The 13,355-nt window shown below is 38.0% G+C and overlaps 2 protein-coding genes across 2 annotated transcripts; one reads left to right on the forward strand and one right to left on the reverse strand.

The window, feature by feature from the left end:
* The first annotated feature begins 1,769 nt into the window (after nt 1-1,769).
* LOC122075464 (galactose mutarotase-like) lies at nt 1,770-4,721 on the forward strand. Its single transcript, XM_042640503.1, has 5 exons — nt 1,770-2,066; nt 2,156-2,205; nt 2,441-2,567; nt 3,768-3,872; nt 3,943-4,721. Exons 1-5 carry the CDS (start codon nt 1,955-1,957, stop codon nt 4,566-4,568), a joined length of 1,020 nt encoding a protein of 339 aa, XP_042496437.1. The 5' UTR covers nt 1,770-1,954; the 3' UTR covers nt 4,569-4,721.
* Nucleotides 4,722-7,354: 2,633 nt separating this feature from the next.
* On the reverse strand, nt 7,355-11,704 carry LOC122080825 (myosin-binding protein 2-like). The gene is made up of 4 exons (XM_042647693.1): nt 10,187-11,704; nt 9,870-10,070; nt 8,292-9,758; nt 7,355-8,051 (listed from the first exon to the last, which is right to left on the reverse strand). Exons 1-3 carry the CDS (start codon nt 11,445-11,447, stop codon nt 8,329-8,331), a joined length of 2,892 nt encoding a protein of 963 aa, XP_042503627.1. The 5' UTR covers nt 11,448-11,704; the 3' UTR covers nt 7,355-8,051; nt 8,292-8,328.
* Nucleotides 11,705-13,355: the final 1,651 nt, after the last annotated feature.

A 13,355-nucleotide genomic window follows, 5' to 3' on the forward strand; every position in this document is an offset into this window, starting at 1 on the left:
ATCTAATGTATAGTTAAATCTTGCACCTAAAGAGGAGAGGGGAAGGAAGGGATGAGCTAATTAACTTACCATGGGTAAACTAATCATTGGGGTGGGGGAGAGATTTAAAAAAAAAAAAAAAAAATTTAGAAATACAATCACAAACAAAAATATCAGTACTTGGGGTCCATTTAATTTAATTGAACCAGTAAAATTAACATTTTTTAACAAGGAAAAAAATAACACAATTTAGCATATAAAAACCAATGAAGGATCATTTAACAATAAATGATGATAAGGATAATAGCTGGATGTTAAGAGAAAGAATTAAGGATGGAATTAAGGATCTGACTCCTCTCCTGAGCGGTGATTGTTCAAGGCTTGCCCATAATTATCTGGGCAATCGACACATGTTTAAGTAATGATCCAACAGCTGAGGGGTTGTATTCCTCCCTGAGGGACTCGAGGAGAAAGAGGAGAAAGAGGTGACGAGAACCATTGCATCACCACTTCAACACGTGTCAATCACCCAAGTAGCTGTGGGCAAGAACTGGGCGATCACCATTTAGGAGAGGAGCCGAATCCTTATTTAAAAGAAAGAAAAAAAAAAAAAAAAAAAGGTGGAACCAACAAATTTATGAAAGAGGGTACACCAATGAGGTGGGTTGAGTGTGACAGAATTGTGCGTAAGATAGTAACAAATCATTTCATTTGAAGAGAGAGAGAGAGAGAGACCCTCAAGGTTGTAGATAGATAGTTGAAATTCTAAATTCAATTTGCATCGTTTAGGGATTTCATATCTGTTCAGAAGCTGTCTAGATCTGAATTCAAATGATCTAGAATACAATTAATCTAATTCTAAGATATATCCAATTAATAATAAAAATTATATTAAGGAGAATCACCTGAATGTAGAGAATGAAGAAAAGTGCTAAGACAAGAGACATGGAATGAGGGTGAATCATATCCACTGAGAGGAGAAAGGTCTATATTATCGAAACCAAAATATAAACAAATAGTCAAATTTTGGATTTAATTTGTATATATTTGTATTCGTGTAAAGGTATCTATATTTGGTCAAGAGATATCCCAATCCGGTTACATCCATTTACACTCTACATAACCTTCCCTGCCTTTGGAACTTTTTCTTTAAATTTTTGTAAGAATTTGTAAAATGAATCTAATCATACAGAGATCTAGAAAAAAAAAATAGAGAGAGAAAATGGGGTTAGGAGTACCAAGGATTTTGAACTCCAAATCAAGGTTCGATATGGTCCCTATAGATCCGGTCACCTCATCTGAAAATCCAATAATCCATTCTTAAACCCTTGGATCAGCCGCTTCGGAATGTCCAGAATCCGAATTGATCACAGTCGATTCTAATCTGAATTTACCAATTGGATAAATCAGAAACACTGACTACGCAGGACGAAGAAGAGATTCTAAATCATGTGGCTATACATCATGAATTCCGTCAACCCCATCACCACCGATAAATAGTTTTAGTCATCTAGGAACCGGCTCCTCTCTTTAGAGTTCATTATCCAAGTTCATCTATAATTATTTAGATGAATGACACATGATGAGACGATGAGACGATGATTCCTGGCACCTCATTCTCTCAACCTTTGTCAATGCATTATTTTTCGTGTCTTCCTTGAACCGTTGGGTCATCCCCTCTCTTATATTTATATGTGTGACTTACTAAATATGAGGTAGACCTGGGCAACAGATGCTAAAGAGAGGAGTCGAATCATTCCCAGATCTCCACGATCCACATCACAACTTCCAAATCGGCTTTACGTTTTATGAAGAGTATCGGATATATTCTAACAAAAAAAAAAAAAAAAATTATCGGATTCAACGCTCTCAAATATCCCCTTCTCTCTCTCTCTGAAGCTGGAAGTTTGGAACACTTACTCTGTGACGGTATTCGCCAAGGGTTGGACTTTCGAGAGCAGTGGATAAGAAAGCCATGGCCGGGCAAGGCAAGCCGGAGCTCTTCGAACTCAACAATGGAACCATGAGAGTTAGGATCAGCAATTATGGCGCCACCATCACATCGCTCTGCATTCCCGACAAACAAGGTAGTCTTCTTCTTTCCCACCCTTTCTTGTTCATCTACTAGTAGAATTGTTATTGATATGTCTGGTTTTAATTGGATTTCAATTTCAAGGACACCTCGACGATGTCGTTCTTGGATTCGATTCCCTTGAGCCGTATCTCGTGAGTTTTATCTATCCTTTTTCATCAAAACAATACACATTTCCTTATTTTCTGAGTTTTTGTTCTTGATGAATAAACCGGATTCTAATTTGTTGAAGAAATGGAAAACTGTTGATGATTTATTCTAAATTTTCATTTAAACCGGTTGATCATTCTGGTCTTCTTCTCCTAGATTGATTTTTGGTCTTTTTTGAGGTGGATTTTGATTTTATGTTGCACTATTTCTGTTGATCAGAAAGGAGAGGCGCCTTATTTCGGCTGCATTGTGGGAAGGGTAGCGAACAGAATCAAAGATGGGAAGTTTACTCTTAATGGAGTGGAGTATACATTGCCAATCAACAACCCCCCAAATAGTCTCCACGGTATGGAATTTTCGATTCTATATTGTGAAACTTGAGTAGTCATGAGTAGTCATGATGATCAAGTGTAAAACCCTAATGAATTGTCTAATAGGGATTCTAAAACTGAATTTGCTTGTATGTCTTTCATAAATTATTCTCTTGATAATGGAAATTCGCAGCCAGATTTCATATCATGAGAATCCAATAGGGCTTGTCTAGTCTACAACTCAAGTAAGAAAATATCTGGGTGATACAGCATGACAATGAGTAGCAAGGTGATCAAGTGTAAAATCCTTATCTATTGCTTGATACGGATGTAAATACAGAATTTGTTGTCTCCCCTGATGTTGCCATGTCCTTTATAAATCATTGACTTGATAGTGCAGTTCTGCAATGCAATTTTGATTCTGGCAATCCAACAAGGCTTGTTTGTTTTTACAAAGTAAGAAAATATATGTTTATGCCAATAAAAATGCTATATTATTGCAAAAACATAGAAATCTGTTTCTTCCAGGAGCATGGAAGTACATGCGTAAAATTATTCCCTTTTTTTCTTTTTTTTTTTTTTTTGGGGGGGGGGGTACCGAAGACATTGATTTTGATGAGAATTCCTATGAATGAATGATGCATGAAATATGAGATGCCTTCTAGGTGTATGGTCAAATGGGTGAAAATGGAAGGTGGTAGAATGGAAAGGGTGATAATCCGTTCAACACTCTGGACTTATCAAGCGACCACTACCTTCCAGAAATTATCCTCTCTCCAGAAAAACAGCAGTATTGGAATCCCTTCCCATTTTCCTGGATATTAGTTTGTGCCACTGATGAATGGATCATGTTTTAATTTGTTGCTTTACTTGCACATTCCAAGGATTAAATAAAATCAAGAAGTCTCCTTCTAATTTTGCTTTGATGTGTTAGAATTTTGAATTGAATTCTATAAAGTAATCAGGGATGTTTCTATTCGGAGAAATTAATGTAACTATGATGTTTCAGGAATTGTACCGTTTTCCTTGAATTTTGGATAATAGATCTGTTCCTGCTTTATTGTTTATCTAAAATTACGCTACAATCTGCTTCCATGCTTAACAAAGGACTGTCAGAAATACATTTTGCTCATGTTGTTTGTTATAAACATTACATTTCAACATTTTGAGGAGCTCTGTTCTCAAGTTGTATTTGCCACTGTTTGTATTTTAATCTCTTTTATTCTTCTATTAAGGTGGAAACAAGGGTTTCGACAAGGTGGTGTGGGATGTTGTCGATCATAAAGATGGTGAAAACCCATCAATTACCTTCAAATATCATAGTCATGATGGGGAGGAAGGTATATTCGTAATCTTTTCATGTTCTTATCCATCTCTGTAGACTGAATTCTCTGTTGTTTCTCAAGCCAGGTTACCCGGGCGATGTTATTGTAACTGCAACCTACATTCTTACTTCGAGTACAACAATGAAGCTTGAAATGGAAGCTGTGCCCAAGAACAAGGCTACTCCAATTAACTTAGCTCAACACACCTACTGGAATTTGGCAGGTCACAGCTCTGGGAATGTTCTTGAGCATTTGGTTCAGATTTCAGCAAACCACAGTACCCCTGTTGATGAGAACACAATCCCTACAGGTGAAATCATGCCTGTTAAAGGTACTCCCTTTGATTTCACAGCAGAAAAGAAGATTGGGTTTTCAATCCATGAGGTTCCTGGCTTGGGTTATGATCACAATTATGTGCTCGACCATGGTGAAGAGAAATCATGCTTGAAACATGCTGCTAAAGTGAAAGATCCCTCAAGTTCAAGGGTTCTGAACTTATGGACCGATGCCCCTGGTGTACAGTTTTATACTGGCAACTATGTTAATGGTGTGGTTGGTAAAGGTGGATCAGTTTATGAAAAGCATTCAGGATTTTGTCTGGAGACGCAGGGATTCCCTAATGCTATTAACCAACCAAACTTTCCATCTATTGTCGTTCAACCAACTGAGAAGTATAAACACACCATGTTGTTTGAGTTCTCAATGGAGTAAATAGTCATCTTCGAATAGGTACATAGGTGCACAAATTCTGTCTTCTTTTTTCAAGTTTCCTTTTTGCAGTCCAGGTCTCCTTTGGACTTCTAAATGTTGGGTTACAACATCAAATAATATTATATTCAATAAAACTTTTAATTTTTTGTTGAATTCAGGTGCTGGATTTTTTTATTTTTCTGGCTCCATTTTGTTTCCAGGTAAAAGCCATGTAAAATGAAAGGTTTCAAGTTTCAAATTTTTGTATTGATTTTACGTGGAAACAAATGGAGCCCTAGCCCTACTATCAATTGTTTCAGAGACAAGATAAGTTTCATAGGTGAAGTGTAGAACATAAAAACCTGGAAGACTGGAGAAATAAACATTATGGAAGCCATTTAATTTTTTTCACAAGTGCCTACTGAATGGAGCAAGAAGTGTTTTGATCTCAAAATAAGAACTTTTCAGATTCCAGGACATATAGTATGATTAACTCTCTAATTGTTTTAATTTAGTCCTTGTCTGAGCTATAATACATATTTAAATTTGAATATGGACTTTGCAATTTGCATCTTTTTCCTTTAGTTCACTCCAGACAGGGTTTTAAGTTTCACATTATTCAGATTTTATTGGTGGATTAAAATGACTCATTTTGCTGTTGGGTACAAGAGAACACCAAAGAATAGCATATAATGAATAGTAAAATCTAATTTATTTAGAGGTAGGTTAGAATTTATATGCTCCCTCAAAGCTTTTGTGATGCCTTTCTAGGAAACAAATACTTCCAAGCTTTGAGATGCTCATCCGAATTAAACTATGATTCACCATGAATGAGTGTAAGCCACACTGTTGAATACGTTGTTAAAACAGTTAATCCATTGGGGCTTCATATTAATAACAGCAATTCAAGTAAACTGAGATTCCCTTTGAACAGGAATTCAAAACATGGAATGCAGATCCGGATCGGAATCGACCTGGAATTGGTCTATTCTTGGCATCTAGGATTTTTCCATGTACAAGGATAAAACTGAATCTATAGATCTTTGAAAATTCCATGAACCTTTTGTTTATTTTCATTGCAGTCACTTGCATGCATCATATCTGTGGTCTTTGCCTGTGGACACTGTAGTTTTGATCTGGTATGATATCATTACCTCCCCTTGAGTTTTGTGTGCCTTTCTGAGTTGTGTCTCCTAAAGGATTGCCCTACACTGAACCTTTTTCTGGGTGTTCAATTACCTAACCCATGGATTCCATCATTGTTCTTGCCCTAGCATTCTTATTTGTTCATCAATGCTTAAATAAGGGTTCCTCAGTACAGAGAGTGCCTCACCCCTCCATTTTTTGCTAACTCATCATCCACAGCCAGAGGTGGCCCCACATCCCTTGGATGGTGTGAGATTGTTGTAGGAAGTCATGGTTCAGATAAAGGATCTGGCCTTTAAAAGAGATGAGGGGAAATCTCAAATTAGTATGTCTTGGGATGGTCCGAATGGTGGGGAATGCATTATCGACTTTTTGTACGGTAAAAGAAAATAATAATGATTCTAGATGAGTGTATATTTCCTTCCCCTATAGTGGAGGAAAACTTTTTCCGTTATCTTTCACCTTTTTTTATTTTAAGCTTACATTCGGGGTGAATCCTTCAACGCGGGTGAGGGTCCTGAGGGAATCCTCTCACCTTTAACCTTTTAAGATGCGTGGAAAGATTTTATGACTTTCAGGCTAAGATCTTTACAAGCAGGGCCATGGACCTAAATGACTTAGGGCAATCCCAAAGCTATCACTAGCCCTAACAATTTATGCCAAAGCAACCCAGTCACTTTTTACATGTGCTGCGTATTAGATCTTAACAAGGCCCATAATGAGTCACTACAATGTCTACGTGCATGGTAAAATAAGCAGAGGACCACCATTCTAAAGCTACCCAAAAGGGTCCATCAGCAGCCCTACCCATACCATTTTAGACCTCTTTACCCATTTAATTAGGTCAATGAATGCCGGCAAGAAATGTATCATCGTGAATTCCTTGGGCATTTCCCATACTAAAAGAGTGTTGTTCATGACGTGTTTGATAGTTGACATTTAGCCAAGACCTCTTAAATAATGACTGCTTGGCCATAATCTCTACTATGTGAGCAATGGGCCCTTAAGTAATGGATAAGTAAATACTAAATAATGGGTGTCATTGTTAGTTGCTTATTACGTCTGTCTAATACATTGAAGGTCTCTTATGGGGTAGTTTTCTTAATTAAGAGCCATTATTTTAATTGTCAAAGAATAATAACAAAATCTTGGGATCGGATAGAACTCACCTTTAAAAGTTAGCCTTTAAAGAGAAGGTGCCCAAGTCCTTATAAACCTTAACATCGGACTACTCGCATCAGTTGTGGATGCGAGATTATTATTTTCGCATGGAAACCCAACAGCCAAGTAATCTGGTCACCATTCTGGCCAGCATTTACTTGATCCCCAAGGCAGGCCAGCCTAGGAGAGTGCCTCCCTAAGTCACAGAAGAGGGCTGATAGCTGCTGGCCAACCTTCTATATATTAGCAAGGGAACCTTTAAAAAGGATTAACACCAACCACCTCATCTGGTCCTCTCCTTTTAATTTCTTTATCCTATTCCTCATTGAACCTCATTAGAATACAAAATTTGCTACCGACCAGCAAATGTTGTGGACCATCTCTTTGGATGCAGCCAACAGTGCCTATCTTATTTAGTAGTCTGAACCCACAGAGAACAACTTTATAACTTCTTTATTCATATACAGTTGCTATTGATTATTGTTGCTTAGAGCATAATATACTGTGAAAGCAATCTTTGCTCTTATTTTTCTAATCCAGCTACAGCATTGATGTAATGATATCAGCAACTGCAAAACAAGACTCAACACACATATACATACAGATGGATACATATATTGTACAAATAAATCCAACTAAGACCACCAAAAAGCCAAAACCCATATGATAAAATGATGCAAAGATGTGGGAGAGAAAGAGTTAAGACTCCTCTCCCTTCTCCAAAATAATAAAAAATTTGAAAAGAAGATACTCTACTAGTCCTATCTGCTTATAAACTAATGTTGTTTACCTGGCACAAGAATCTTGGTTGGATCTCCCAAACTTTGCAAGCCAGGATTTCTCACACTTACAATGACAGGGTGGTCTGACCTGATTGACCTAAACATACACACACTCACCTCCCTGCTTCACCATCTTCTACCTTTCCCTGCAAAAGGTTTTGATGGGTACAAGACACAAAAACTTGTGCTTTCTTGGAAGCCAAAAGAAAAGAAAAAGGAGGCAGACTTCATTCCCGATCCGCTCCTCATGGACCAACATCAAAGCAACCATACCAGAAGCCTCCCTTTCTTCAAGGTGGCTTCCCATATGTAAAAGACACAAAATTCATTGTCTAGTCTTGTATGGTCACCGCGGGCCGAGCGCTTGTGTCCCACTTGAACCCGGACTGTAATTGATCAACTCCAAGAAATTGCTCTGCATGTATCAAACAGATGAAAAAACATAAGCTACTTGGAATTTCACTGAGCAATAGAAATTAATGAAATGAATAAGATCTATGTCAATCAGAAATTGAAATGCCCATGAAATGCATGATCACAAGAAAGTGCACATCAACTCATCGAGTGGTATGAACAATGAGAAATTGAAACTCTAGTGGATCACATATAATAGAAAATCTTGTTAAAAACATGGAGAGAAGAGGGTATATCTTACCAATTATCTACTTGTGTGAAACAATTAAGTAGATCTTTTATGCTAGAGGACCATCACTCATATTCTTTGCACGCAGTTCTACAGACCTTAGATCGCGAAGGTGTTGCAATATCTCCTGGAGAAGATCTATCCCCTTGTCTCCTTTCTTCAAGGAGCTGATGCAGTGTTTCAGGAATCCCCTATCTGCCTCAAGAGCCTGTAGCCTCTCATAGAGATGATCCACCTCCTCTTCAATAACAGTCCTTCTGTTGTCCTGTGTGAACTTGGAAACCAGAGAGTTCTGTAAGAGAACACCATTAGGCTCTCCATGATGTCCATTCAGTACACCATCTTCATTTTCTGTACCAATGGCATCAAAAAGGGGAAGAAGCCTCTTTCCTTTTGCACCCATATTTCTTCTCCCTTGATGATGATGGCCATCCATGTCGTCGGAGAAACCATTTGAAACACCATTTGATTCTTGATGACTGAAGTCTGAATTTTCATCTAACTCTTCGCTATTCTGTTCCGGAATATGTCCCATTGGTCTTATGTCCTCAAAGAACTGTTCTTCATCATCATCTTCCAATGTGAAGAGCTTCTCCTCCAGTGCCTTTAGCTGCTCTAGAATTGTAATCCTTTCTTCTTCAAAGTCAGTCAGCGATTCATTAAGCGTGCTCAAATGCTTTGCGCAGTCTAGCCCCACATCCTCTAAATTTAGAACTACATCAGGAGTGTAATGACTACTGTTGCTGCTTTCTCTGCGGCTATAGAAGCCATCTTCATCTCTGACTTCATGATGAAGATCAATAGATAGCTCATCACTGTCCTCTGTATTGCTAGAATAAGCAGATGTAGTTCTGCTCCTCCCATTACTGTCCCTCCTTCTTCTCATAATCCTTTGCTCTTTTGCTTCATGATCAAGAGCCTTCTTACGATATATTTCCAACTCTTTCTCTAGTTCTTGCTTCTCCTTCTCCCTCTTGACCATGAGCTCATTTAAGAGCTGCAGAGCTTCTTGGTCGTATTCAGACTGTTCTTCCATCATCCTTTGATATTGCAGAGCTTCCATTTGCATTGCAGCCTTCTCTTCCTGCAGCCTAGTTATCATAGCCATTGTCTGGTTGGCAGCTATTGCAGAGGCACTCCTCTCTTCTTCTAGTTCTGCATACATAGCATGAAGAGCCTTGCGTTCTTCTCTCAGAGCTGATTTTAGGCGTTCAACAGTTAGAACCCCATCCCCACCTTCAAGCTCACTTATGACACTTCCATCCACAGATTCCTCAGCTCCAAATTCCTTTTTCTCTTGTAGAAACATCTTATGATGTAGATTGTGGAGACCTTCCATGTAAGTGGGTGTTTCTGGTGTCCTCTCTTCATTGTCTTCATTGGTTTCTGAACATAAGGATAAATGATTATTTATTCCCTGCTCAGCCCTATCGAAGAATTTGCTTTTGTCTTCCATGGCATCCACGGCTTGCTTTGGGCCTAATGTAGTTTACACAAGTCATAAACTAAACTTCTATCGAATGATAAATGTGAAAATTTGAGAGAATTAAAGTGGATTTACTGGAGGAACAATGACAATTTAAGGCTTACCTTGATCACTTTCTACCATCAATGTATCAGAATGGTTAGAATTTCTAGCATCATCGATAGCCTTGGAAGATTGATCTTCTTGTAAACATGGCAAAGAAGGAACAAGTTCAATATCTTGTGTCCAATCAGATGGTTCTTCTGTTTTTGCCAAGATCTTTGATCTGACATCTACCAGCATTTCAGAAACAGCTTCTTCTGATGCTACACATATCCAGGAATCATAGATTATAAGGAAGCTGAAGATATTGTTTTCCCAAACACAAATGTAGAGTTAACTAATGGAAAATTCAAATTAAGAAATCTGTGAGTCTTTATACCTGGCTGATCGTCTGATTCTTCCCCTCTTGCCGCCATGGATTCAAGCTTTTTAGACATTGTGTTCTCATCTGATGAAGGCATTGCTGCTACCCCTTCTGAAATATTACCCCTCTCGAGTATGAAATCAAATTGTGTGGAAATGAATTTAAACTGGGTGTCGATGAGTGATTCAGAACCCAACACTACTTCCAGATGCTCAGGCTTCTTCTGATCTTCGTTTCTGCATCTGGATACGCTTTGGTTTTCATCAGTCATGGAATCAATCAACTCGATAGGAACCAAGCGATGATCATCCACATAACCAGGATTCTCCAAACTCGGAGGTAGAATTTCAGCAGATGCATCTGTACTGGAACAAACTGGAATCTCAGCATTTGACTCAACCTCCTCGATGGGTTTTTGTTCTGTAATCCCAAAAGTTCTCTTTTTCTCTTCTTCGTCTCCTATCATTTCTCTGCATTGGGGGAAATCCACCTCTGCTGTTTCTCTTCTTAGATCACCTTCATCAACATCAGATGGTACCTGATGTTCATCTTCCGTTCTTTCATCATCGTCAGCGTCATCGGAAACAACTTCGTCTCCATTTGCTGCTCTGATTCTTTCCATCTCATGTTCATCTGTGGGGCAATCCGATTTGCCGTGATCCGAGTATTCACCTCCATCGTTGTCCGCACCAATGGCAGAAGCAATCAAATTGGCTTTCTGGGCATAATCCAGAACACCCCAGGAAGGCTTAAGCACCACATAAGGAGAGTAAAATTTGCTATCCAAGTTGACATCACAGCAAGAACACCTATAGCTCTTTTCCCCCTCTTCAATCTGCTTCTCCCCATTACGAGAGATCATACTCTTCTGTTTCACCCAAGAAAAGAGAGCGACTTTTCGTCCGATGTCGTATGCTTTACTATGAGAATCGGGTCTCGAGGACGAGCAATCCTCACACATATCCTGAGCTACGGCCAACTTACCATGTTTGGTACAGTAACTCAATTTGGAAATCTCAGAGGCATGGGTTTCGCAAATGAGATCTCTGTAAGAAACCCTGCTCTTACCCGACTCAAACACATGATCAAGTCTGGAACACCATAGGCAGGGGGATTTAAGGCCGAAGAAATCGGCGAATTTTGAAATCAGATAAGAGAATAAAGAGTTAAGGAGGAGGAGAATTATCAGAATCCATTCCAAGACTGCATAGACAAGAACTAAAGTAATTCTATGGGTGTTTCTGTGCAACATAGTCGCAAACATGTTGGCAGCCATGGATGATTCTGATGATGTTCCTTCCGATGCTCTGTTCTACTTATTTACAGAGAAAGAGAGATGAATTGATGAAGAATTGAAGATGAAATGGAGAGAGAAAAGAGACTAATTTATGGGAACGAATATGGCGGTAATGACGAAGTAGAGATTCTAGAGACGGCCAAAGAAGACTCTCAGAGCAAAAGAATTCAGCAGAGAAGTCAGAAAGAGAGAGAGAGAGAGAGAGAGAGAGAGAGAGAGAGAGAGAGAGAGAGAGAGAGAGAGAGAGAGAGAGAGGGATTCAAGAAAGAATTTTTTTGAAGGTTTGACAAAGCAAAGGAAGAAAGCATAGAGAGAATGCTTGAAATTTTTTAATTTTGTTCTGTAATTTTTTTTGGTGAAATATGAACTATGAGGAAAAATTAAATTAAAAAAAAATAATAAAGAAGGTATAACCATTGGATACAGAACTATCAACTATCCATCTTTTGTTATTCAAAAAGGATAAGTAGTCCTTTGGTAATCTAAAATTTGTGGGCCCTATAAATAGGTTTATAGACTAGAAGTCGAGTCTAAACTATTTGTAGTGAGCGATGAGGTGCAATAAACAATCAATAGCTGTGAAGGTTCAGCCATAGAGTTCAATCGTTGGATGCTCACTACACCTCGCCGCTTCTCTACAGATGATTTAGGTGTCTAGAAGTTTGCAACTGTTATTATAGTCTTCTTTCATCAATCTTTGACCAATTAGTCAGTATAGTGAATGGTTAGGATCACACTCATGAAAGGCATGGATTCTTTATATATAAAGAAAAAGGGGATTTAAGACAGTTCTCAATCTTTAATTCTGATTTCATGATCTTAGCTTAAGTCATTTCAACCTCATGTTAGACCCTCCATTTGAATGAGATTGCTTCATTTAAGAATTAGAATCTTAGAGTAGAACAGTAATTCTTGAAATAATAGAGTATAGAGTAGAAACTCTCTTTTTTATTTTTGAGGGGAGTTATGGAGTAGAATCTCTAACAAACCATATGAAATGAAATCCCAAAAAGTTGTTGCGTTTGATCTTATGCTTTCTTTTTCCTCATATTATGATTAATTAATATTTTTATGGGGGGGGGAGGGGGCTGTTTGGTAAAGAGGGGGTAGGGTGGGAGGGGATAGGAATCTCAGCAAATTGGGAACATGAGAATTTATACTAAAGCTCTTGAGTTGAGTTGAATATTTAAAAAGACTGACATCTGAAACCCACGAAGAATATGTGAGCCACCCATATTTTCATTTTTCAGTTACACATCACTTTTTTTTTTTTTTTTTTTTTTGTAGTCGACATTATTGATATATGAAACCCTAAGTATTATTTATATATATTTTGTAGGGTTTACTCTATGTAACCATGATTGGTTACACTATGATTGTAATTAAATGCAATTATATATATATATATATATATATATATTTGGTGAAGATTTCTTTCCTTCTTATATATAGGAAGAATTAGAGTATAATGGGTATTAAAAGAAAAATTGAGAAAAAATTATCATCGGTTAGGATGTGAGGATCAGCATTGGCGTTAGCGTAAATGCCACCAATGGATTGGCATTATCTGATCCCAAGATGGATCAGACGATCACCCGATCCTATCCTAGGTTATACAACTTTTTTTTTTTTTTAATAAAACCATAATTCCAATCCGAATATATCTATTATAACAACCAAATAGTCCTAATCTGTCCTCTTTAAAGTTCAAATGCATCCGCTGAAGAGGGACCCACCATCCATAGAAATGAGATGGTGGGGCCACACACATATATATATTTAAGGTGAGCTGTTGGTTCCACCAGAGTGTGATATACTACGGACCCCTCAACTCTCATCATGCCTGTCTGCTTTATATTTCTGAAAATTCTGATCTTAAAAAATATA

This window comes from Macadamia integrifolia, chromosome 1 (genome assembly GCF_013358625.1).
Source record: "Macadamia integrifolia cultivar HAES 741 chromosome 1, SCU_Mint_v3, whole genome shotgun sequence".
NCBI lineage: Eukaryota > Viridiplantae > Streptophyta > Magnoliopsida > Proteales > Proteaceae > Macadamia > Macadamia integrifolia.